At 35.4% G+C, this 24,405-nt stretch overlaps 1 protein-coding gene across 1 annotated transcript in view; it reads left to right on the top strand.

Annotated features, from left to right (window-relative positions):
* Window positions 1-24,405, top strand: part of LOC136037285 (uncharacterized) — an 85,051-nt gene that overhangs the window by 15,123 nt on the left and 45,523 nt on the right. Inside the window, exons 2-8 of the mRNA XM_065719919.1 lie at window positions 762-833; window positions 4,074-4,206; window positions 7,196-7,332; window positions 16,571-16,692; window positions 20,304-20,448; window positions 21,775-21,980; window positions 23,528-23,657. Of these exons, the coding sequence (XP_065575991.1) occupies window positions 767-833; window positions 4,074-4,206; window positions 7,196-7,332; window positions 16,571-16,692; window positions 20,304-20,448; window positions 21,775-21,980; window positions 23,528-23,657 (940 nt within the window). The 5' untranslated portion in view covers window positions 762-766. The remainder of the gene's footprint in view (window positions 1-761; window positions 834-4,073; window positions 4,207-7,195; window positions 7,333-16,570; window positions 16,693-20,303; window positions 20,449-21,774; window positions 21,981-23,527; window positions 23,658-24,405) is intronic.

The following is a 24,405-nucleotide window of genomic DNA, read 5'->3' as shown; positions in this document are numbered from 1 at the left end:
CACCACTAGACTCTGGAGGTCATTCATATCTTTTCAATGTATCTCATAAATTAAATTTAAAATTATTGAAGGTGTACAGGAAGAACGTTTAAGGAAACAACTACCCAGACATCCCTGGGGATTTTTTCCGAAAGAGGCTGAAACCTTCAAAAATTCATTTTTAGGGCTAACATTTTCAATTACAAATCATCTTCTGTCTACCTTCCTATGGGCCAGTCCTGCTTACGCCTATTTTACCATTTGTAAATTAAGGAAACAATATTGACTTTTCAGGCTTTATATGATCTTAGTGTTCAAGGGGCCAACTTAAATAACATATTTAAGCTCAAATAAACTTAACTAACAATAATAACACGTATTTAGGATTTTTTTCGAGGGGGAGGCGTCTTACGAAAAATTATCATAACTATCAAGATTTCTGTGTCTAAAAATTAGTTTATATGTATTTTTGCTACTTCTGCACGAGTCGAACTAAAATATAGGGGGAGGGTCAGAAGGGTACCCCTCCCCTGGATTTGGCCATGCATTGCAGTAAAACACTTGAAAAATGTAATTATGCATAAAAGTCTTTACTCCTGGAATAAATCTTTTACTTTCTCATTCACTGCTGAGTGTTTGTTATAAGTAAGTTAGTTTCTTTTGTTTGTGGTCAAATTACTGATAACTAAATATCTCGTTTCTCGTATGCCTTTTTTAAAGACTTATTTTGCTTTATGCACACATTTTTTTTACTCACCAATAAACTTTTTCATTTTTTCCAGAAAATATGGGACATGTTTCAGGAACAGTTTATTTCTACCTTCTGATTGTTCTTCTTTGCGGAGTAGTCAACGGTGAGTACTTCTATTTTCTTTTATTTCTTCAAGTTTTAAAGAGCTTGAAGGACTGTAAACGTGATTTGTAGCCAAATTAGGTCAAGAAAGTACTGGACCTTCTAAGTCTTTGAAGTTTTACTCCCAAGCTAAGGACTATTGGGGGGGTGAGGTTTATTTTAAATTCAGGTTGCACAAAGAGGATTCGAAGTATTTATTGTTGGTAAGAGGGGATAGTTTAGATTTAGGTTAGGGAAGGAAATTTTTGGAAAAGCCTAGGCTTTCGGCTGGCCCCTTTTTTGCCCTATGTGTGGATGTGTGAATGATGGTTTATTTCATTTTGTAACCGAGTGTGAAGAGCTGTCTGATTATCGGAATGAATATTTTGCACGAGTGTTTGGGAGTGAATGCAGGTTGATTGAGTGGATGGCTGAGAGGAAAACGAAGATAGCTGAGAGGAACGAAGAAACTTGTGCAAGTTTCTTTGTTTAGGGATTAAACATAGAGAACCATGTTTGAGAGGATAGCTTGTTACGGTTTTTAGGATTTGAATTGTCTTATGACTGGTGTTTGTTGGTTAAAATGTTGAACATTGGCGTGTTTTTTTTTGTCTTTTTATTGTTCTTTCTTCCCTTTTTTTTACTTATCTAAAGTTGTATTTTGTTCCTAAGCTTTGTTTGTAGACTATATTATGTGTTGCTCTGGCCTGTAGGTTTTTTGCAATAAGTCTTATCTATACTTCTACTGATCGATTATCTTAATAAAGATAGTCGTGGAAATATCAACTTTATCTATTTTCAACGCTTGTTTAATTAAAAAACATACTAGTCTCATTTATATTAGCGTTCGGAATGATTTTCATATGGCTATACTTGCTGTAATTGCAATACTTACCATAATACGAGACGTTTGAACGCTAAAAGGTTTTTCTATGAAAAAAAAAACGGTGTCAAGTTTACTAGAGAATTAGATACTTAATTGTGCTATTGGCAAGGCCGTATCCAAGGGGGCTTAAGGTGGTTTGAACCCCTCACTCTTAAACTTTTGTCCGACTCACAAAAAAACGGAACAAAAATGAATATAAAAACAAATTGATATGGTTTTTAAAAGTCTTTTAAGTACCCCACCCCCTGAAAAATTTCTTTTGTAAGCACCCCCCTCCCCGAAAAAAATCCTGGATGCGGTCCTGGCTATTGACCCTCTGGAATACTGTCAAGTTTCTTTTTCCTCTGATCAGAGAAATAAGGAGTTTATTAAGTGTATCATTCCTATGAAATACTGCATAGGTGTATATTTACTAGTCGTTTGGAGCCGACATGAAGGCTTCTTTACGCCACCAAGTATCAGCTGCACTGGTGTCAATTGGCTGGAGGCTGCCTTATTTTTTTCATCCCACCTAGTTCTTAAAAATACAGTTCTTGGGTATTTTCACCACCACCATCCCCCCTTCCTAGATGTTAAAAATAAGTCTTTGTGAATTCATTGAGAAATGTCTTTTTTTTGTATTTCTATTGAAAAAAAGACGATAAACTTTCCCTCCTAGGTCTTGTATAATAATCCTTCTCCAATAAATTTTCATGTAATGACGCCATAGATCAGCTGTATCGGGCAGAATGTAAGGGGAAAACGGAAAAAGCAGTAGGAGATGGCTTAGTAGCAAAACACAGTAGCAGTCCTGTATAGATCGAACGTATGACAACCCGATTTGTATTAACGTAATTTGATTATAATTACTGACGGATGAAAATAAAATAAAAATTTATCATAAATTATTTACTGTTAAGAAATTTTCTCCATTTTTGGAATTATATTTTGGATATGTTAAGATATTATAGTTATTCTGCTTATTATTAGTTAACGAAGATTTTCCTTTGCTTTAGTATATTTTTGTCCCTTTTATATTTATTAAAATGCTCTGAAAGAAGAGTCATGTTAATGGCAACCTTTGAAAGAATCGTTGTATTTCAGTATTGGGTGAATCAAATTTTACTTTAAAAAAAGAAAAGAAAAAGAAACCGCTTTGTTCGTCGCCAATAACTGAGGCTAAATCGTTGCATGGCATTCAGACCTTTAAATTTGGCATACGTGTTAATTACCCACGTGCAAAATACCGCTGTACTAATTGAAGCGAAAATAGCTATTCCATTAACTATGTTTATTTTAAATACCATATGTTTATGATATATGTGTATCTTATTTTTGGCGTAAGTTCAGTTAAACTGTATATTTTTGTCAAATTTAATGCTAAATAAATGTTTCAGTCCTTTCTTGATAAGGAACCAAATCATTTTGAAGAGTTCTTGAAAGTCCCCTATTTGGTTTGTTGGTAAAATTTTGTACGGCTTTCGAATGTATCGCGTATCTACCCTCTTGCAGGTTTAAGGACCCATTTTAAGAGGTATGGTAGTTGATTTAGCCAGAATTTTAAAACCTTTTTGAACACCAGGAACTTGGAGTAGTAGCTTGAACCCGTGGAGCAGGAGCATTTTAATTCGAATTAGGGTTCAACTCCCATATGTAGTTTTTCATCTCAGGCATTTGAACTAAATATGTATTTGACCATTTGAGAACTTCAAATGAATGTGTTGAAGTCCACATCTAAAAAATGTGGACTTCAACTTTATCCCTTTTCAAGTTTTGACCGGATTTTTCAAATTATATAATACGTATACAGGGGATGATTGAACTTTTGGGGAAGGTCAGATTTGTTGAAATGCCAATTACATGTAATATAACAGCCAGGACTAAAGCTCCACTTTCCAAAGAGGCTTTTTTTCTCTTGTTTTAAGTTTTAATCCTATTTTGTTTTTACTTAGCATGCATATAGAAGCTTGGTACAGAGGGGAAGGACTTTAGCTTTTCGAAAAGGAAGTGCTAAATCGTATTAAATAGTACAATTAAAATAGTTGTCTGTTGTTCTAGTGTAGTATCTTTCTGAAATATCAAATTTGGCTAGACAAACATCCTATCCCCTCTGCCCTTAAGTGATTAAGACTTAGGCCTACACTTGAATTTTAATTGGTATGTGTAGGTAGTTTTCAATTGTAAACAAAATGTGAATTAAAGTTACAATGCCTGGGTGCAATGAAAACCGAGTGTGACCTCTTGGATCTTAATCTGTCAAGTTTTTGGGGTTTTCGAAGATTTTAGGGTCACAGATTTTGAGGATCAGTTTCGTAAGTGCTAAGCAGTATAAAATCGTGAATATTTATGCAGGAACATTGTATGTAATTTTATTAATTATTTTTATTTTATTTTTAGGACGACAGGCATTTGAAAAGCTCACAGATTTGGATTTCCGAGGAACTACCTATTACACAATACGAAACTTGACGTTATACGAATGCCAGGGATGGTGCAGAGAGGAGCCAGAATGTGCCGCAGCTTCTTTTAGGTGAATATGTATTCTAATATACTTTTTACTCACGTCACTTGCAACGACGCAATCGCAACAAGGAGAGGGTCAGCCTCTTTTTAGGAGACAGAGAACATATCAAAAGGGCTCTGTGCAATTTTTCGGGAAAATTTGACACACTTCTGATAATTCTTTTTAATTGTATAACTTAGCAACCGAAAAAGTTTTTTGTGCGAGTAGCCCTCCACCCCTCTATTTCTTACCCTTCAAAAGAAATACCTTTGGCCACTCTTAACCACGTATCAGGTTATATTTAGGTAGGAATTGTAGTGAATTCCCTCAAATTTTCTGAGAATCATGGTTGCAACATAAGCTGCAACCTAGTAAAGAACGAACTCTAGCCCATAGTAACCGAAAATTTAGAAAAAAATGTGTTTTGAGAAGGTTATCAAGCGAGGAAGAGTCGCCCTTTGAACCTAATTCAGGAAATGGTAACTATTAGTTCCTTAAAGCTTATTGCGAAGAAAAATTTTCTAAAAATAGACGGAAATTGACAAAATGTTGTTGGGACGAAAATGAAAACCGCACCATCTGAATCTCCATAGCCAAAAACTATAAAAATTCCCCGTCTTTAGCATCAAGGAAAATAACATTTATGCATGGGATGGAGCAATATATCAGCTTTTTTTCTTCTTAAGAAAGGTCCAATTAGATATATAACACCTGAATCTGAACAGAGCTAAAATCTTCTATGGCCTAGCACTAATAACTCGAAAGTCGTTTTTTTCTTTTTTCACTTTCGGAAAACGCGTCCTGTTGACTATTTCTTTTTATTTACTATGAGAAAAGCGTTGCTCTTTATTCGTATATCACGATTCTAAATGACGTGAAATGTAGATCTTATACAGTCGAAGCAAAAAAAAAAGAAAAAAAAATGCAAGTTGATAAGTCAGGAATAAAAACATACGGGACACCCGCTGTGCATTAATTAACGTCTGTAAAATTAGATTATTCGGTTAGTCAGTATAACCTTCTCTGCTGTTGTTTTGTCTGAAGATTCATCTCGTTTGTTATAATCTGATTTTCCAGTTTTAATGTCTAACATCTGCTAAGCTGACCAAAAAATTTGTATCAGTTACCCAGAAAAAAATTACCGTTATATCAAAAGTGAATTTTTTATTTGTTTGCGCTGACGAACGTGATTTTTTACGCTAGATATTGTGAGAATAAACAAGTATAAAATCTCATATTTGATTGTGAAAATAAGGCGTTTAATCTCTTTTTGTCTTAAATAATGCATTTAATCCATAGGTATAAAAGCGAAAAAGGAAAAGTGTGAATTGTTAACTAGAATCTTGACTTTGGGATTTATGAGCCTCAGTGTGTATTTAGAGAAAATTTATTCTCTGAATGAATTGCATTTCGGTTGAAACCAGGGGTTTTCCGCTTTCCGTCACCTAATGTGCATCCCTGGGTGCGACTTGCTTTGTCAGTGGTTTAAACACTGTGCCACGTGTGGGAGCCCATCCACGGCAGGGCCTGCTATGCTTCTCACAGATGCACGACAGGTGCCGCAGGGTATACAAAGCTTTGAAGCGGGCAGCCTCTTTTTATGATATACCAAAGTCTTGCGTACATTTTTGGTTTTTGCACGATTTTGAACGTTTTTCAGAGACCTAAAATTGCCCTTCCAAAATGGGCATGCGCGAAATTTTTTTTTCTTGGGAGTCAATTTAGTGGTGAGGGGCATTTAAAAACACCAAAATAACAGGTTATCGTATGATCTTATAATTTTTTGAGATTTTGAGAGAAGCCTGGCCTGAAATGCGTGGCTAGTGTTGGTAATATATAACCAACAGCCCACTTGGACTAATATTTTTTTTTGTAAGGATCTTCAAATAAAATGTACAGTCATTATGGAGGTTTCTGCAATAAAAGCGGGATGAACATTTCAAAATATTTTTAAATAAAATTTTAAACCAAAGTGAAATTGTGTGTGTCGTTTTGCCAAATACGAAATGGCCTGTCTAGCATATTCACAATTGGCAAAGTGGAACTAAGGTTCTTAATCTATTTGTGGAAACAGGTATTTGTTTAAAGATTTAAAAGAGAAATGAATAATTAAAACAAAATCACAACAGATATTACTTTTGGTGCATGTTTTTCTTTCATAAAAAAAATCAATTATTATTAAATGCATCTTAACACTATATATTTGACTTATATTTTTTGTCAGTAAGCTCATTATGGGCTTTCATTGAGCTATAGTGGCAGTAAAGCAGCATAATGTATACCTGTATACACCTAAGTAATCAGTCTTTGGAGTTCGTCAGAATACAGTGACTGCTCAGTGTAGCGTAAATAAATGGTTCTTTTTTTTGTTTTTTAAACACCAGTTGGTAATTGAATCACCCTTCTCTCCTAAATGGTAAAGAGACTTTAAAAACTATTTAGCAATTGGGTCACTCTTCTCTCCCAGGTCGTAGAGAGACTTTAAACACTATTTGGCAATTGGGTCACCCTTCTCTCCTAAATCGTAGAGAGACTTTAAACACTAGTTGGTAATTGGGTCACCCTTCTCTCTTATATTAAGTACAAGAAAGTTTCTACTTCTTTTGAGAAATTTGCCGCTTTCCAAAGTTGAGAAAACATACCATAAACCAAAAAATAAGCCATAAGCCACATACAAAAATGACCAGCACAAGAGGGTGGAAGGCTTAACAATCACCTCATCAAAGGATATATAAGATCATGAAAACAATTGTGAGAGGGTCGAGACTCCGAGCTAAAGGAGGGAGGTGACCAAGAGCCAGCAAAGCTGGGTTTGATCTGTGAAGCGGACCTTTTTGGCTAGTAATTCTTTCTAAGGAAGTAAGCAAACTTATCGTCCTGTTAAAGGTCATTCGGAAACTTGGCTTATAATGGAATCGGGTTGACGAAATGTTCCTATTGGCCATTTCCCCGAGCTGCTAAACGCTAAAGCCAATAGCTTCTTATTGTGTCATTTTTCATTTTTTTTTTTTTTTAGTTTTGTTGCAAATCCGTTAGCACCAATTCAAGAGACTCTTTGTTTGCTCCAGAACGATACAGAAGCAATTGATCCAACCGTTATTGGACAGAAAGTAACGTCATCATATTATTTTGTGAAGTTGGATGTAGACTCAGGTGAGACATTTAATTTTAGTTCTTTTACTTGGATGGCAAAATAATGGAGTCATAAAAAGCAGGGCTAAAACAAATTTTTATTTTTGAAAGTGATTCCACTTGGGGAGGGAAGGGATTTTTTTTAAGAATTAGAAAAATTCCTCTCTTATATTGGGATAAATGAGTTTTCTCATCTCCTCATTTAAAAAAAAAAGTTAAAACTTCATCCCTCCTCCATACGCTTTTCATGAGTTCGTGCCCTAGAATATCAAGAGTTATGATGTTGCAGATGCTGAAAGTAACAATAAGGTTAAAGAAGTTCAAAAAGTGATCGAGACAACAAATTTTTCATTGGACTTCTCATGACTTTCAAATGCTAAAACTTACCACGACATCCTTTCCAAAAGGTGGTAACTTGGGGATTAATCCCACGTATGTCCTTCGAGTAAATATCTCTCGTATTTTCACTCATCTACTAATCTACATTAACAGATGGGGTTTCATGCCACTCTTACTGTCTGTGTGTCTTAGAACATTTAAAGTGACCGACCTGTATAATATGATAAGGTCCAATAAAAGAAGAAGAATAGGAAAATATTCGAGGTGTTGCTCTCCTTCAGAAATCATGTACACGAGGTTGCGTGTGACAAATGTGGTGGAACTATACCAAGAGTTTTGACAACTCTGCCAATAGCGGCCGAGCTTTGCAGCACCTGTGGCGTTCTGTGATGTACACCAAATGGCTGGAAGTCAGCGCCTCCTTGGAAATCTGACTGCTTTTTTGCCTACCTTTATTTATGCGCGTGTATAGGCCTGTTCGCTTCTCTGTTGTTATTTTTTTACTAAAAAATCAATGTGCATGGTCTTTCAACGGTGTTTATTAGAGCGGATCCAAAAGCGTGTTATTAATAATTAATTTCACGCAAATTTATGAGATTTTTTCATCATAAAATGACTAACGGGATAGGCAAAAGCCAAAGGCAAGGCTAATTGACAGCACAAGCTAATTCTCATTGCTCTTCATTTTCTATATGGGAAAAAGGATTGATATGACGTTGTTCATATTGTCTAGTCATTGTGAGTAATGTAATTTTTTTTCCTTTTTGTTTCTTATAAAAAAAAAGAAAAGGTATGAGGACTCTGTCACAAGTGATGATATGTCATAGCACCCCATAAGTGATGAAACTTTATAGTTCCCCATTATCACTCAAAGAGGTATCGCATTGCCTATTGGTTTTTTACGTAGTTCCTCACATGATGGATACCACTTATAGAGACACCCTTGCATAACGACTATGCAAGTCCAGGCCACCTAACACTTTGTAGAATCCATCTCCAGATATCAGGAGGCTTCTGTAGGGAACCCCTCGCTCCATATAGATTAGTACCAATCAGGTAATCAGGTACTAATTCCAAGAAGCTGAAATAAGTCACTTATTTACTTTCAACCAAGCTTAATTGAGATTCAACGACCTGTTCTGGTAGATGTCGTGATGACTAGAATAAAGGGACCTTCTACTCAAGAGAGATCAACATGGACATGAGCCCCACGAAAAAAGGAAAAATTAGAATAATCCCAATCAAGGCTGGGGCACAGGTACTCCTAAAATGGTTTGAAAAGTGTTTTTTTTACTAATCGGCTTGAAACTAATTTCATTAAGTTCTTGATCAAGGGGCACCAATGCACAAAGAAAAAAATAAAGGAATATCAGTTTGCCCAAAGGGACATTTTTTTCGAGCAGCTTGAAACACAAATCCGTGAGTGTAGATGCCTAAACGATCCTGATATAGAAAGAAACTTTTAGGTTGTAAGCAAAACCCTCCCCTTGAGCCGAAAAGTGGGCAAAACACGTTTATTCATAGCATGTTCATATAAATATATATAAACATATATTTCATGCAGGCCAAAATTTCTGCAAAAACTTAATTTATCTATTTCGGATGACAAATCCATAATCTGGGAGCGATGATTACACCACTAAGGGCATGAAGTTTAGCTCCTCTGGTCTTCCCCTTGACTTTTCTATATATATATATATATATATATATATATATATATATATATATATATATATATATATATATATATATATATATATATATATATATATATATATATATATATATACATATCTGCGTCTCGGCCACCAACCTTTCAAGATTATAGAAGGCTACTTGACAGTTGTGCAGGTTAATCTTTCAACATTCTAGCCTGTTGACACATATGCTGGCGTAAATTATGATTATGTTTTGTCAGGGTCATGCTTCGTAGTCCACTGGGGTGGAATCTACTGCCCTCTTAAAAAAAGGTGTGAGGAGCGTATTTAATCTCATTGCAAGTGGGAGACAGATATTCCTATTTTCTGTTTCCACAATCAGATTCGCATCATAATTTAACTATTTAGAAAATGTACAGTTTAGTTAAATCAGACTTCAAACGCGGATTACTGGGTGATTTTCTTTCATCAGCATCGTAGACAACCACAAATTGATTATATTAGCTCTTTATATGGGCTTTAATATTTCATAGCCATCATATAGTCTATTCAGAAGCAAACATAAAATTTTAGGCGATCCTCTTGTCCATTCAGAAGCTCATCTGACTAAGTTCAGTTCTTACAATTTAGGATATTTTAGTGTTAAAGGATATTGTTGGCTTCTAGCATTGTTTTTGTCACAAAAATATCCCTAAAAATAAGGGTAATATCAAAAATGGCATAAACTTTTTTTGCAGCTGAGTACTCGATTATTTTTTGGAGCGAATTTGTCTAAGTTCATCCTCTACTGCATTACTCGAGTCTTATATTCTTCAAAGTCAAGTAGATATTCTCCATCCTCATTCTCCCTACAATATCCTCCATACTCAAGTAGATAAACAGACAGCAACGATATTTTTCACATTTTATTCACAGAACTCATTCTCAACTTTGAATTTAGAAAAAAACTGGTTGGAAATCTTTTTTTTACGCTTTCTCTCCTATTTCTTTCATAGTTTTTTTTTTAGAATTTCCTTAGTTTATTTCATGCCTGTCGTTAGAGGCGGTTCTGGCCCCTTTTGCGCCTGGGGAAAAATCTTGATATCCCCCGCCCCTGTCTCTCACAAAGTCTTCAGGCCAAATTTAAATACAACTTTCATTTATAAACAAAATTATTTTGAGTTTATTAATTAATTAATAATTTTTAAAATTGATTATTCTAATTATTCAGTTCTTATCAATGATTTTAATTATTATTCTTTAATTGTTTTTTACTTTTATGCATTAATGCATTAATAATTCTCTAATTATTGTCATTTATTAACTACACCCTATACTTCATTAATGGAAATTCAAAATTAAAAAATGATTTTTGATCGTTGGATTATTTGTTTGAAATTGTTACCCCTAAGATTTCTGTGCCCGGGGCAAGTGCTTCCTCTGTACCTCCCCTAAAACTGTCTCTGCCTGTCACAGAACTTCAGCAAGAGCTGTTGCTACCAATCACCTTGGATATGGCTCCAACACACGGGATTCAAGTTTGTTAAAGGCTATGTAAAGGGAAATTTATTTGTTTCGAATAAATTTTAACCCCTCAACTTGACTAGCTCTTTACGAAATTTTAGATGGATCAGGGATTTGATTTATTTAAAGCTTGCCAGTATTCTAAAATAAACTATCGAGTAGATAATCAACACATACTAATGTACACATATTTTGAGCCAATAGCTGTCTATCTTTAGCTTCAAAACTATTTGTTACATTACTACCACTGCTACTAACAACTCACTGCAGCAGCAAGCCGCCTGATGCCAAAAAAGCTACCCAAATTGCTTCTCCGTCCCAATCTATCCGAAACCTTCCTTTTTACACCCTTCCAAAAAGTTTCCATTTCTCTTTAATATTTCCTTACGACATCCTCCTACTCCATTCGAAGACGCCCTGCTTTTCTTTTGACCCTAAATGGCTGTCCGACAAGGACGATCTTTGGCAATTATCGGCCAACCTTCATCCACAGAACGTGTCCCAGCCATCTTCACCTTTCTCTCATCATAGCCCTAGGAAGTGGTGTAGAACTACATACACGTAGCTTACTGTTACAGATACGGTCAGTCAGACGGATACCTAAAACAATCCGTAAACAAAGTCTCTGGAAAACATCTAGAAAATCTTCCTCTGTCTTTCAGAGCGCTTCGCTTCTGAGCCATACTTGACCACTGTCATCACTGTAGCTTCTAATATTCTAATCTTGGTTCACAGACTTGTCTTCCTATTCTTCCAAACTGTATTCAACTATCAAAAAACATGAACGTGCAACTTTTTTCAACTGTACAGTATTTTAAAGATATCTATATTATATCACACATCACATATGTAAGTTGGAAAGGATATTGATAAATCTATAGCACCATATTAAACATAAAAAAAAGATAATATAGGACATCGTTAGATAAATCAACTGTGTGGGTTTATCAGCTTAGTTGACTATTACGTGAGCATATACTCTAATGAAGAAAGGACATATCCATTGCAATAATAAAGCTAGCTTGTTTCGCATTGGCTGATGGACCTTGTAATATCTTCTTATGCTTCAAATAATTGCTCATTGTTGCAGGAAACTGACCTAGGCAAACACAGCTCCCCCTCCACTCTGATCTCCATAACTCTGCACTCTTTACTCTCTTCCCTAAATTTCAAATTCTCTTAAGTCCTTTCTTATGGCTTTCCTCAAGCTTTTTCAAGGATGACCTTCTTTTCAATTTAATTTGGCCCCAGAAGAATGGCCAAAAAGGCCAATTTTTGGCAATCTATCATCAGTAAAACACGGCCTACCCATTTGAACCTTTCTTCCATTATAGTCCTAAACAGTGGAGTCAAATCACCTTTTTAGTACTGCTTATTATTTGTCAAACAGATGTCTAAAACTCTCCTTGAATAAATCCTTTGGAAAAATCTAGTACATCTTCGAATAGATTTCTAAATTTTTGAAAAAATAAGTCAAGTATCTGGATCTTAAAATTATACCAAGATTTTTGTGTGTGTGAGTGTTTTTTTTTTATTTATTTTTTCGTTTTCATTTTAGTTTAATATCTTCTAGTACACAAGACAGATAGTTCATTAAAAAATGTGTAATACAGATGTATGTTTAGATTTATGATTGAAAATCGTTACCTAAAATACAGATGAATTGCTGGTTGTGTCGAAATTTTTCTATTAATTATATTTTATTCTCAATGCAAGGCTGTATCCAGGGCTGTAAGAGGTTTGTCCCGAACCCTCCCCCTCCCCCCAAAAAAATGCTTTTCTGACTCTTAAAACGTAACATATATTAATATACACAAATTTATGATGTTTTTAAGTTTTGTTGTTACCCTCCCAAAATAAAACCTGGATACAACCCTGTCTTTGTGACGAGTCATTTAATTTCAGTCTCACTATCTAGGTCAGGGCTCACATACAAAAGCTCTTGGGCCGTTATTGACTTGTGAGCCGTATCTTTGACGTCCTGGGTTTAGAACAATAAATGAAACAATTAAGCTATTTGGAATTTAAGAGAAACGTAAATTATAGTTAGTAGATTTGAAAAACTCTAATATTACTGATTTCACAGTTGGCTATTTATTTACACATCACTAACAGAGCAATTGTTTTTTGGTGGGAAAATTCGGACAATAGGCAAATAGTTTGAATACCAATAGATCACATAACTGTTTTTCTAGCAAGGCCAAAATAATGTGTTCCTAATCAAACGACATTAGTTTTTGCAAAGCGAGTCTGGTAAATATTATTTTATTCTAAAAATATAAGTTTGTACAATTTGGAAAAAAAAATCACCAAAAACAATAAGAAGCATTATAAATGCACGTTAACAGAGAAGGGTTGTGGCTGCACTATTGTTTCAGGGGAATTTCGTCCGTGTTGCTCACGTTATTTAATTCGATAATACGGATTGAACATTATGGCTACCTGTAAACAATACTCCTGAAAATTCCTTTCGGAGAGGATAATAAATTTGCCAAACATGGCCCAATGGTAAGCAAAACTCTAAAAAACGGAATTTTGATGATAATCGATACATCGAAAGAACTGCGTCCGTGTGGAAGAGACCGAAGTTAGAGAATTTGCCCATTGTTCATATATAGTATTTGTCAATGGGAAATACAGATCAATTATTTTAGGGAATTTTCTGCTGGAGGGGGTTTTCCACGGGGAGAATTTTCCGTGGAGAAAAAAGTTTGTGGAAGAATTTTCAACGGGGGATATTAGACGAGGGGAATGGGATTTCCTGGCACGATTTCAAAAACGGCCAGAAATAAAATTAAAAAAAGCTTTTTTTCAACTAAAATTGAGAAGCAATATTAAGAGTTAAACAGAAATCAGTATATAAGAGGGGTTACTCCTTCCTCAACCCTCGCTCAGTTTGTCTTTCTGTCACAATTCTTTAAGAAAGACTGCTTTAAAACTTTTAAGACTTTAAGCCATTAATCGAAGAATTTCTGCATTAAAATCAAAAAAATTTAAACAATATATCGGACATTCCCTTATTTGTGGGGAATGTCCTATAAAAAAAACAGCCGAAAATGATTCATTCATCTGAAAATTCGAAGTTTTTCTAGAGACTATATTTATTTTGCTGAAACTAAAGACCTAGTTTCTGAAGCCTATGAACTTTTGTCCTTGAATTAATATTACCTCGGCCTTTAATAACGTTTTGTTCTATTTAATTATGCACGTTTTAAGTAAAAGGTGTTATTTCTTGGAGTTTTTAGCGCCCAGAGCATCTTGTGAAGTTAAGAAACCAATAAAAATATACAAGAATAAAGTAAATGAATCTATTCTATACAAGAATAGATTGAGGCATTTTGACGTTATGCCGTCTCTGTACGCATATTTAGCGCCTTTTTTTGTACTGAAAACGGAACGTGCTCGTAACGCTAGAAGGTTGATTTCATCTTCAAAATTTCTGTAGCTTGACTTACCGTTATTTTTTGTTTGTCTCTTTTATAGTAATTTTTCTTTTATAATACCTTTAAGTGTTAGTTGATGCATGAATAAAATATATGGAGCTTCGTGGTAAAACTTTAAAAGTAGACAGAATAGTTGGTTTTATGACTGAAAATTCATACCTAAGGAATCTAAAGGACAGTTTAATTGCTTGAGTCGGAACAACTCGTTTATTAGAATAATAGGTGTCTTGGTTACAAAAAAGTGTGCCATTGTTGCTAACTGTTAATAGTTGCTAACAAAAATCATTCTGTTATGTTTGCACGTCTTTTTTACCGTTTTTGTTTTAGTAACGGTACTTTTTTAACGTTACTATTTTAGCTTTACTTTTATGCATACTTTTGGAATTTAATCCAACTCCAAGCGGTAACAAAATTAAAGCTATATTATGCTTGTTATCAATTTTCATAGTTTTAATGGGTGCTGTTACTGATTTATTACTCCCCCTTCTTGCTCATTTGCTCAACTTAGAAACTTTTCGATCAAGGTTAAAGAGGAGATAGTGCTTTCAAATAAGCAAGAAAAGAAAAAATCTCTTATCTCTTATATGTTTACAGTGCTAAAGGACAATTCTTTGTTCATTCACGCTTGTTTGAGGGTCAATAAATATTCTTTTGGCCCAGTTTCTGGCTTGCATGTTGGTGGTATTGCTTTCCTGTTTAAGAGAGATCACTTTCCTATTATTCCAGGGTTAAAAGTGTGCTTAGTTTCATTGGCTCACTCGCGTGACGTATTTTTGTAAGCCAATCGCTTTATTCTTTGTTTCTGGGAAGACAATAATCACACCCTTTAAAAACCTACAGCTACTACTAATAATAACTCACCGCAGCACCAAGCCGCCTGAGGCCAACACAGCTACGCACGCTCCTCCTCCAACACAATCGATTCGAGGCCTGCCTCTTTACACCCTCCGAGGATGTTCCCATTTCCTTTAAGCCTTTATTTATGACATCCTCCCACACTAGACGAGGACAGCCTGTTTTCTATTTAGCCCCAGACGGTCGGCCAAAAAGGACAATCTTCGGCAATCTGTCATCTTTCATCCGCAGAACATGGCCTAGTCATCTCAACCTTTCTTTCATTATCAAACAGATCGTGGTAACGAACTGTAGTAAGGAGCGACCCGGCTCAATAGTAACCAAGACTCTAAAAAATGGAATTTTTATACCAATAGCTACATCAGAAGAATTGCATTTTAATTCTGATTTTAAATATATAAGTTTCATCAAGTTTAGTCTTACCCATCAAAATTTACGAGCCTGAGAAAATTTGCGTTTTTTAGAAAATAGGGGAAAACATCCCCTAAAAGTCGTAGAATCTTAACGAAAATCACACCATCAGATTCAGCGTATCAGAGAATCCTACTGTAGAAGTTTCAAGCTCCTATCTACAAAAATGTGGAATTTTGTATTTTTTACCAGAAGGCAGATCACGGATGCGTCTTTATTTGTTGTTTTTTTTTTTTCGGGGGTGATCGTATCGACCCAGTTGTCCTAGAATGTTGCGAGAGGGCTCATTCAAACGGAAATGAAAATTTCTAGTGCCCTTTATAAGTGACCAAAAAAATTAGAGGGCACCTAGGCCTCCTCCCACGCTAATTATTTTCCCAAAGTCAACGGATCAAAATTCTGAGATAGCCATTTTATTCAGCATAGTCGAAAAACCTTACAACTATGTCTTTGGGGACAGCTTACTCCCCCACAGTCCCCGTGGGAGGGGCAACAAGTTACAAACTTTGACCAGTGCTTACATATAGTAATGGTTATTGGGAAGTGTACAGGCGTTTTCAGGAGGATTTTTTTTTGGTTGGGGGAGGTTTTGAGAAGAGGGGGATATGCTGGGGGAGCTTTCCATCGAGAATTTGTCACGGGGGAAGAAAATTTCCATGAAGGGAGCGCAGGATTTACTAGCATTATTTAAAAAAAAACAATGAAAAAATAATTGTGAAAAACTTTTTTTCAGCTGGAAGTAAGGAGCAGCATTAAAACTTAAAACGTTCAAAGACTGTATACTTCTAATCATAAAATAAATATCATTGTTGATTATGAAAAAAAAGATTTCTCTTGGCTAGAAGAGGGGTAAAAAGTATCTTAAGTCTTCGAAGCTCTATTTGTAGGCCCCTTCAGCTTCCTCTGAATGATGAAAGAAGAAAAAAGTAATAGAAGCATTACAAAAGATGACCCGTCATATATATATATTAATCTGAAAAAAGTTCAGATCACGGCACTAGGCTACTCTTAGCTACTAGAATTATTATTATATTTTTATTTTATTTTTAGAAAACGTTTGTAATCGACCATGGACCTTTGAAAGAGTGCCAAATAAGCTACTGAGGAGCCACGACGATGCTCTATTATTCACGTCCACTAAAGAAGGATGTCTTGCTGCATGTCTAGACGAGGTAAGCCACCCATTAGGTCAGCGAGGTACCACCAATTAGGGTCAGGTGTATGTACATCCCTCTCTCCTAAATGGGCTTGGTCCTTCGAAAGAAAATAAAAAGTTACCGTAAATTTCAATTGTAATCTTTGCAAAATTTTCAAAGGATTGATCATAGTTTTTCCAATTCTTTACCGAAAGTTTGACCTTGGTTAGTAAAATGATGTGCTAGCTGTGAAATTATTCCCCCCCCCCCCCGATAAAAATCATTATGGATGGTGGTGCTCCTGTCCATCCAATGTCCTTATTGGATGGTATAATCTATTTATTAAAAAAAATCAAGCGAAAAACACAATGAATATGAAATAACGCATCAAGTAAAAACTGAAAGAGCACAACAAATTGTGACATAATCACAGAAATTTGGTGAACTGGAAATAGAAGAGGAGAAAACAGAGGGAAAAATTGGTAAACACAGAGAGCATGGGTTCCAGGAGACTTCGATTTATTCAGAAGTTTGAAGAAGGATCTCAGTACATTACCTCCAATAACAATTTTGTAAATGTATCTCACTTGAGATTTTTTGAAATGGTATCAGTGACAAGTCTTGCGCTGATAGTAGGCATGTCAGAGGAAATTGAACAGGACAAAAGAAGAAAATTTCAGGGATTAATAGCAAGGATTTTTGTCTTAGCCGAGTGGCTCGTGCTCCAGACTTGAAATCTGGAGGTCAGGGGCTCGAGTTCTGGTGTCGCTAGTTGTTTGCTTCTGAACGGGGGTCATTGGCGTGATTCTGTAGGCTCAGCCACAGTTTACCCAGCTCTAAATAGCTACCTGGAGAAATCTGGGGGAAAAGAGGGAAAACATCGGATGATTTGCCCCCAACCATGCATTGCACTCCGAAGGATATAGTATTCCCGTAGCAAATTTCCAGGATTGACAAGTCTTCACTAACAAGTCTACAAAGAATACAGTCGATGCTTATACCTAATTTATAGATGACGCTTCAAGCACTACTGGCCAGGCGTGTACATATGGTTGCTCTGGGTCAAAGCTCCCTAAAACACTGTTTCCTCTTTATCTTCTCAGAACGCTTTAGAAAAACCAACAAAACGCTTGAGAATACGTAAAACGATATTTGACCCAATGCTGAATAATGGGATAATGGAAAAAAATAATACTGAATCGCAGGGGCATTTTTGTCATTAATACGGGAATAAAAAGTGGCATATCTAAAGAAGACATGGCTGAGGTGAATCAATGCCAAGAATACTCAGTGCTCATCATCAAGAATGCTCAATGCTCATCATCAGTGCTCATTATTTTCAGATTGTCCAGTTTTTTATTTATTAATTCGTAGCTTTCATGTAATTATTGCTGTTTTGATGCCTCTTTTCAACTTGTTTGTAAAGTATACTATATACACCATACATCATTTACGCCATATACTCAATTTAATTGGAAAAACATCAGCTGGCAATCGTGATTCAAAACACCATCTATTTCAAGGTTTGCCATACCCGTGCCATGACCTGAGCTAACCCTTCAGATTGATTAAAATTGATAATAACTAACGAAAATATTTTTATTTTTTTTATTTTTTTATTGGAGTCAAAGAAAAAACAAGCGACCTATTGCACACAGGTGTAGATAAAACTGAGAGGGAAAAAACTACTGGTGCTGCCTCTATGTGGGGTCGCTGATAGATATACACAATTTCATACTGCCTGCTACTGGTTCTTCCTATGCATATGAATTGACATAGCGCGGTGTTTTCTTGTCAACATCTTTTTTTAAGAGGGGGGGGGAGCAGTAAGTATATCTGGATCCATTCCACTCAAGACGATGTAAATGAATTCGAACAGACTCTCCAACTGCTTCCAAGACTGAGAGTCAGTGAGTAGATTGTTTTTAATAAAGTTGAGATATTGAGAAATAAAACACAGGATAAACCAAGGCACGCAGAACTTCTTTTTTCTGAAGGGTCAGGGGCCAAAATAAAAAATTAAATTTGTTTTATTGTTTGTATAAGCAGTGCCTACAAATTCGAGGTCATTCGAGATTTTTGTATGTGAGGTCAAGGCCCAAGGCAACCCTGAATATGTCCTTGATACAAAGGGTACCTGAAGTGAGTATTTCCCCATTGTATAATTAGAGTCAGTCAGTATGTTTCCGGCCACCACAAAAGAGTATACATTTGTGTTTCATTGTGCTTGTCGTCCGACATGCTCCACTGCTAATGAGGAAAGAACTTAGGATAGGCCCCAACTGTTATGTGTTGTAGTGTTTGTCATAAGTTTGATTATGCATTATTAATTAAATTAAAGTTCGAAATATGCTGGATTTTAGCTTCACAGAAACCATACAGCCTACAAATACAAAGTTGTACCGACACTATAACCAAAACATGCTAAGATTAACATTTATCATAAAAATAAAAAATAATAAATAAGTCAACAATATGAATATACCGTAAATATACTCGTAAACAATGTAAATGTAATAAACGTAAAACGTAAATAATGATATTTTACGGAAAAACAACACCCCACACTTGTATACGAATCGTATTATGCAAGTATGGCTATTTCAGGGTGCCGAACGTGTTCCACAAGTATCATTTGCATAACACCAAAGTATGACTATTTCGGACCAGTGCACTCATGCACTGTCACTGCGCATGCGTATGTATATCTGTATTAGAAACTGTAGCAGAAGTACTTGATTTGAACGAGAAGGACAGTAAAATTCTAATTCTACTGTAATTAGTGGTTTTTGTCTGCTGTCAGTGACGCTTTAACTAAAGGCATACATTCTATTTTCCATTAATCCAACATTATCGATTGCTGATTAATTAGTGTTAAGGTTTATGCTTCCTGTGCAACATTCCTTCTGTTATTTTACTGCTCTAACATCAAGGCCGTATCCAGGGGGGGGGTCGATTCCCCCCGAAATGTTTGTCCGACTCCGAGAACTCCGAAGCTTAAAAAAATGAAATAAACAAATTTTTGATGTGTTTTTAAAGTTTTTTGTAACCCCTCTCCACTAGAAAAAAAATCCTTTTGTAAAATCTCCCGAAAAAAAAGTCCTGAATACGACCCTTTCTACTATGTTTCTAATGTATCTCCCAATTACTCCTAAGCTAATGTTCAGTTCTATCCATCTACCGAGTTATGTTTTCGAAATACTGTGTATAGTGTTGTGTAAATTTGCTAGAATTTGATTATAAATCGTTGAAAAAACAACAATTTCCTTACGCAAGTTTAGAATTTTCTCTAAGAAAAATTCTGAGTAATGCCATAATTTTGGCTGGGTGAGTTGGTAGATCTGAGACCTATGGATCCAAGAATTTTTATTATATATCTGATTTTGATTAGGTACTTGAAACTAAAGTTATGGTTGCAAAGTGATCAGTACTCACGTTTTTATAGATAATATTTTATATCATAACTGTGGTCCTTTATTGAGTTTTTTTACAATCGTAAAAAGATTGTTTGACTCTTACAATTAAAAAAGGATGTTGATCAATGCTCTAGGCCATCAAATCATCAAGGACATCAGAACAAGGTCAATTAAAAAATATCCACGTAGTACTTGCTTTGTATCTTATCTTGAAACTTGCATTTCTTACAGGAGAGATTTCTGTGTCGTTCTGTTGAGTACAATTTCGCCACAACCCAGTGCCACCTTAGTCGAGACGACAGACGAACAGTTAGTGATGGAACTGAACTAGTTGATGCCGTTGGAATTGACTACTTTGAGAATTCCTGTCTTAAAGGTAAGACGGATATGGATGTCTTTTTAGGGAATTAGTTTAGTAGTCAACCAGTTTGCCTTTTCATAGTCTGTATTTTTAGGGAAACAAATAATCGCATGTCGTCAAAACATAAAAAGTTGACTTGATTGATTTGTCGTCTTAAAAGTACGAATACTAGTGCCTTAATAGTAAGTCTGATCCCTTAATAGTAATTAACGGGATAGAAACTGGAGTCTGAATTGAAACTGGGATTTGAAAAATGGGAACTGGGAAAATGGAGTCTGAACTGAAACTGGGAAACTAGAAAAATTACAAAGAATTTGCAATATTTCAACATTTCAAAAAATTTGCAACATTTCAAATTTTGAAGTTATTCTGGAGCCACCTATGAATTACTTGGTTTTCAAAAAACTTTTGAAGTCAATCAAAATTATTGTTATTAAAAAATATGCTGTGAAGTGAAGGCAAGCAATGACATGTAACATCAAATTGTTTGAGTTGTTTTTAAAGGCCTGTTGATTCGACACGGAGCAATTTTTTCAAAAATAAATTCAAAAACAATCTGCTTACATTTTAACGCAAAATCAAGATGTTCAGAACTTCATAGTAGAGATTAAATTGGTAAAATATTGAGTGTCCCCTTGTAGTCTCATGGGGGGATAGCCTCAGAATTAATGTCCCTAACCTCCCTCCGAGCTCAGTAATCATTCATCCTACTTTTGACTAATTTTTTGTTCTTGTGCATTTGGAGTAACAACTGTCTACCAATTACGGGCCATATTCCTGCCCAGGACACTCAAAGTAAACACAAAGTGTCTCATCCCAATTGTAATGCGTCAATATCTCAATTGTATTGACGTTGTAAGTGTCGCATGACGTAATATAACGTAATAAGTATGCATGTAGTATAATTGTATGACGTAATAAGAGTACAGCAAGTGTACTGCAAAAATCAAATTTATAATGGCACAACTCACTCGGGATGAACATGTTCTCTTGAGAGGAAACTAAGAAACTTGTAATATTATGTTAGTGTTATTAATATAATAACATTAGCATAAGATAATAACGCAACATAACAATGCTATGTTAAATTGTAATGCTATCACCATAAAGCTTAAAATGCCAAGGATCTAGAAGGAAAAACTAGAATTTATATTATGTATAAATTCACATGAGAATTTAACGAACATACTTCCCTTCTTTCACAACTTTATTGTTTTTTTTTTGCTTTCTTAGTATTTTTTTTCTCTTTCCTTATTTCATTGTGCACTTTGAAGTGTTTTTATGTTATGAACGGTTGCCTTTTATGGCTTTATAGCTAAATAATAAAATAATTTTTTGCAGGTAACGAAGCCTGCAATGGGGCAAGGACTCTTCAAGTACCAGACTTAGGAATACCCAATGACAGGGTAGCACTCCATACCAGTCTTCATTTTTATCCGGATAAAGAATTTGCCGCTGGTTCACTGCAGGCATGTCAAAGAGCTTGTCAAATTGAAAATGAGTTTTTGTGCCGATCTGGATTTTTTCGAGAGGGTGAATCAAATAAGGTGACAACTTAATTGTTGCTTCTATCTTTTAATCCAATTTTTCTCATCAAGGGTGTCAATTAACGAAAATGTAGGTGGAGTGGTGGCAAGATTTTTTTTTTTACGAAGCTATAAAAAAAAAATTGCACATAAATCAATAGATTATTGAAGAAAACCATTAAGTCAACCAGAAAATTACTAAAATCTATTGATTTTTTTTCGTTCGTTGGGTGGGAACCCTGGCCGTAGGCTTTGGGCAAAATTGCATGTTCACAGGATACATAAACCTTAAGTGAGAAAAGACAAACTTTTTTATGAATGAGCTTCACTTACATAAGCATTTAATTGTTATAAATAAAAAATTGATCATTAACTGAATAGATATTCATTAGGTATTATTCAAAACTTGTGGTTACTGACAACTGAAGTTAATGGCTTTGACTTTTAATAACGCTTGATTTATTTATCTGAATTTATTCTTCAGGCCGAGAAAGTATAAGAAATGTCATGAGGTTAGGACTCCAAAAAAAGACGCACCTTAATAGGCCGCCTTATTCTTATCAAGTCAACGGTTTCTAACTGGGGGTTGTATAATAATAACTTTAAAATAATAACATAGTTTCTTTCTGGTTTCCAGCCTTTAATGCAGAATTCAGTTAAGAAGAGGCTATTGTAAATACTGTAGATTTTTGTTATATCTACCAATATGGTATAGAAACCGAAAGGTTACTTCTTTTATTGGACTTGCCAACCCGCTAGTGCTGCTTGATGCCATCGCTGAAGATCTGAGGGCTCCGAAAAGGATGAGCGCTAGTGATACTCTCGGCGATTTTTCCCCAATATAGATATGTGGACATAGCGAACTGACCCACAAGTCGCAGTTTCAAAGCTGTCTGGAAAAAATGAAACTGCAGATCATCCATGGCTTAGTTCTCTTAGTTGATTTAAGTATTTTTAATTTATCGATTTTTTTTTTCTCCTATTAGGCTATAGTTTACTACTGTTGAGCCAAGGTTGTATCCAAGGGAGGGGGTAAACCCTTCCCCCAAAAACATATTTGTCCTAGTCGTAAAAACGTGGCAAAAATGAATATAAACAAGTTTTTGAGGCGTATTTTCTAAACCACCCTCCCCCCTAATTTTTTTGTAATTCCCCTGAAAAAAATCCGTATAAGACGTTTCTGATGACGTTGTTTTGCTGTGCCAATGTTCGTTTTTATTTTTTTTTTTTTTCGTTTATGTTCCTGTTTTCATGTCTTATAGACGGGCTCATAGCCAGGGGCGGATTCAGAGGGGAGAGGCCCCAAGATTATCATGGCACCCTCATTTTTTCTCTTTTTAAAAAATAACTTGTCAATTAGATCAGTTATAGAAATCATTGTCAGATTGCCCCCCCCCAAGATTTTGTTCTAGATCCACCTTTGATCAGAGCTGAATAAATGATATTATGAGAATACTAGCTTTACGAAAAAGAGTTTGTTTCTACCTAAATGACGTTCTTAAAATGTTAAAAAAGGGGAGTTCTTAAGTGAAATGCGTTCTGATATCATTTTTTTTTTCAAATTCTAGCCCAACTGTCGACTATATCATTTGGACCATTGGACTCTACCAGATGGCGTGTCAAGTTATTTAGGTAAAGAACGTCCACTATTAGATGATGGAGAATCTATTGGAACGTTTTTTGAGAACTCCTGTCAAGGTATCTTTTTTAACTTCTTCTTTGTCTCAAGTTATAGATAATTAAAAAAGAATTGGGATCATGGAAAATCCTTTGGAATTTTTTTTTTCAAGATTGTGCTATATTCCCCTTGCCCATAGAAGCATGCACAAATTCTAGATTTAGTCATTGTTTTTAAGAACAATACTAAATCATGTGAAATTGAACTAGGAAATGAGTTCCAACGAATATTGCACTTTAATTAAATTGATTTTGAATTACTTTGCATGCTGGCTGCCTCATATTATTTAGAAATTTTAGAGGACAACATTCACAGTTACAAGAAGTGATGTCCCCTTACTGAAATTTAACACATGAGGACCCAAGGCGGGGGGGGGGGCCAAATGGCTCGGGCATCAGAAGGCTCAGTATGATATGTTTCTTGTGCGAAAACTTAATTTGTCGATTTATAATTGAACATTCCTTATCAGCATTTTTTCACTTGACACAATATATTGAAATTTTGAAACGGTATATACACAGAAGGGATGACCCGTATCTGACAGCCCCCTCCGCGCCACCACCCATAGGGATGCTTATTGGTTTTTTAATAATTCTCAAGGTGTCTACCCAATTCACTGCCTGTGGCACTTTGAAGTATTGCCTCCATCTTCCCCTCTCCCCCCAAAAAATACTGCCAACTTTTAGCCCAGGCATGAAAGATAATTTCAACAAAAAAGTTCATACAATTGCTGCGTGTTTGCTGTTCTGATAAGCCAGGTCGTGGACA

Source organism: Artemia franciscana, chromosome 16 (genome assembly GCF_032884065.1).
Source record: "Artemia franciscana chromosome 16, ASM3288406v1, whole genome shotgun sequence".
NCBI classification, from domain to species: Eukaryota; Metazoa; Arthropoda; class Branchiopoda; order Anostraca; family Artemiidae; genus Artemia; species Artemia franciscana.
Note: the sequence above shows the minus strand (reverse complement) of the source record. Positions and strands in the feature narration are given on the sequence as shown.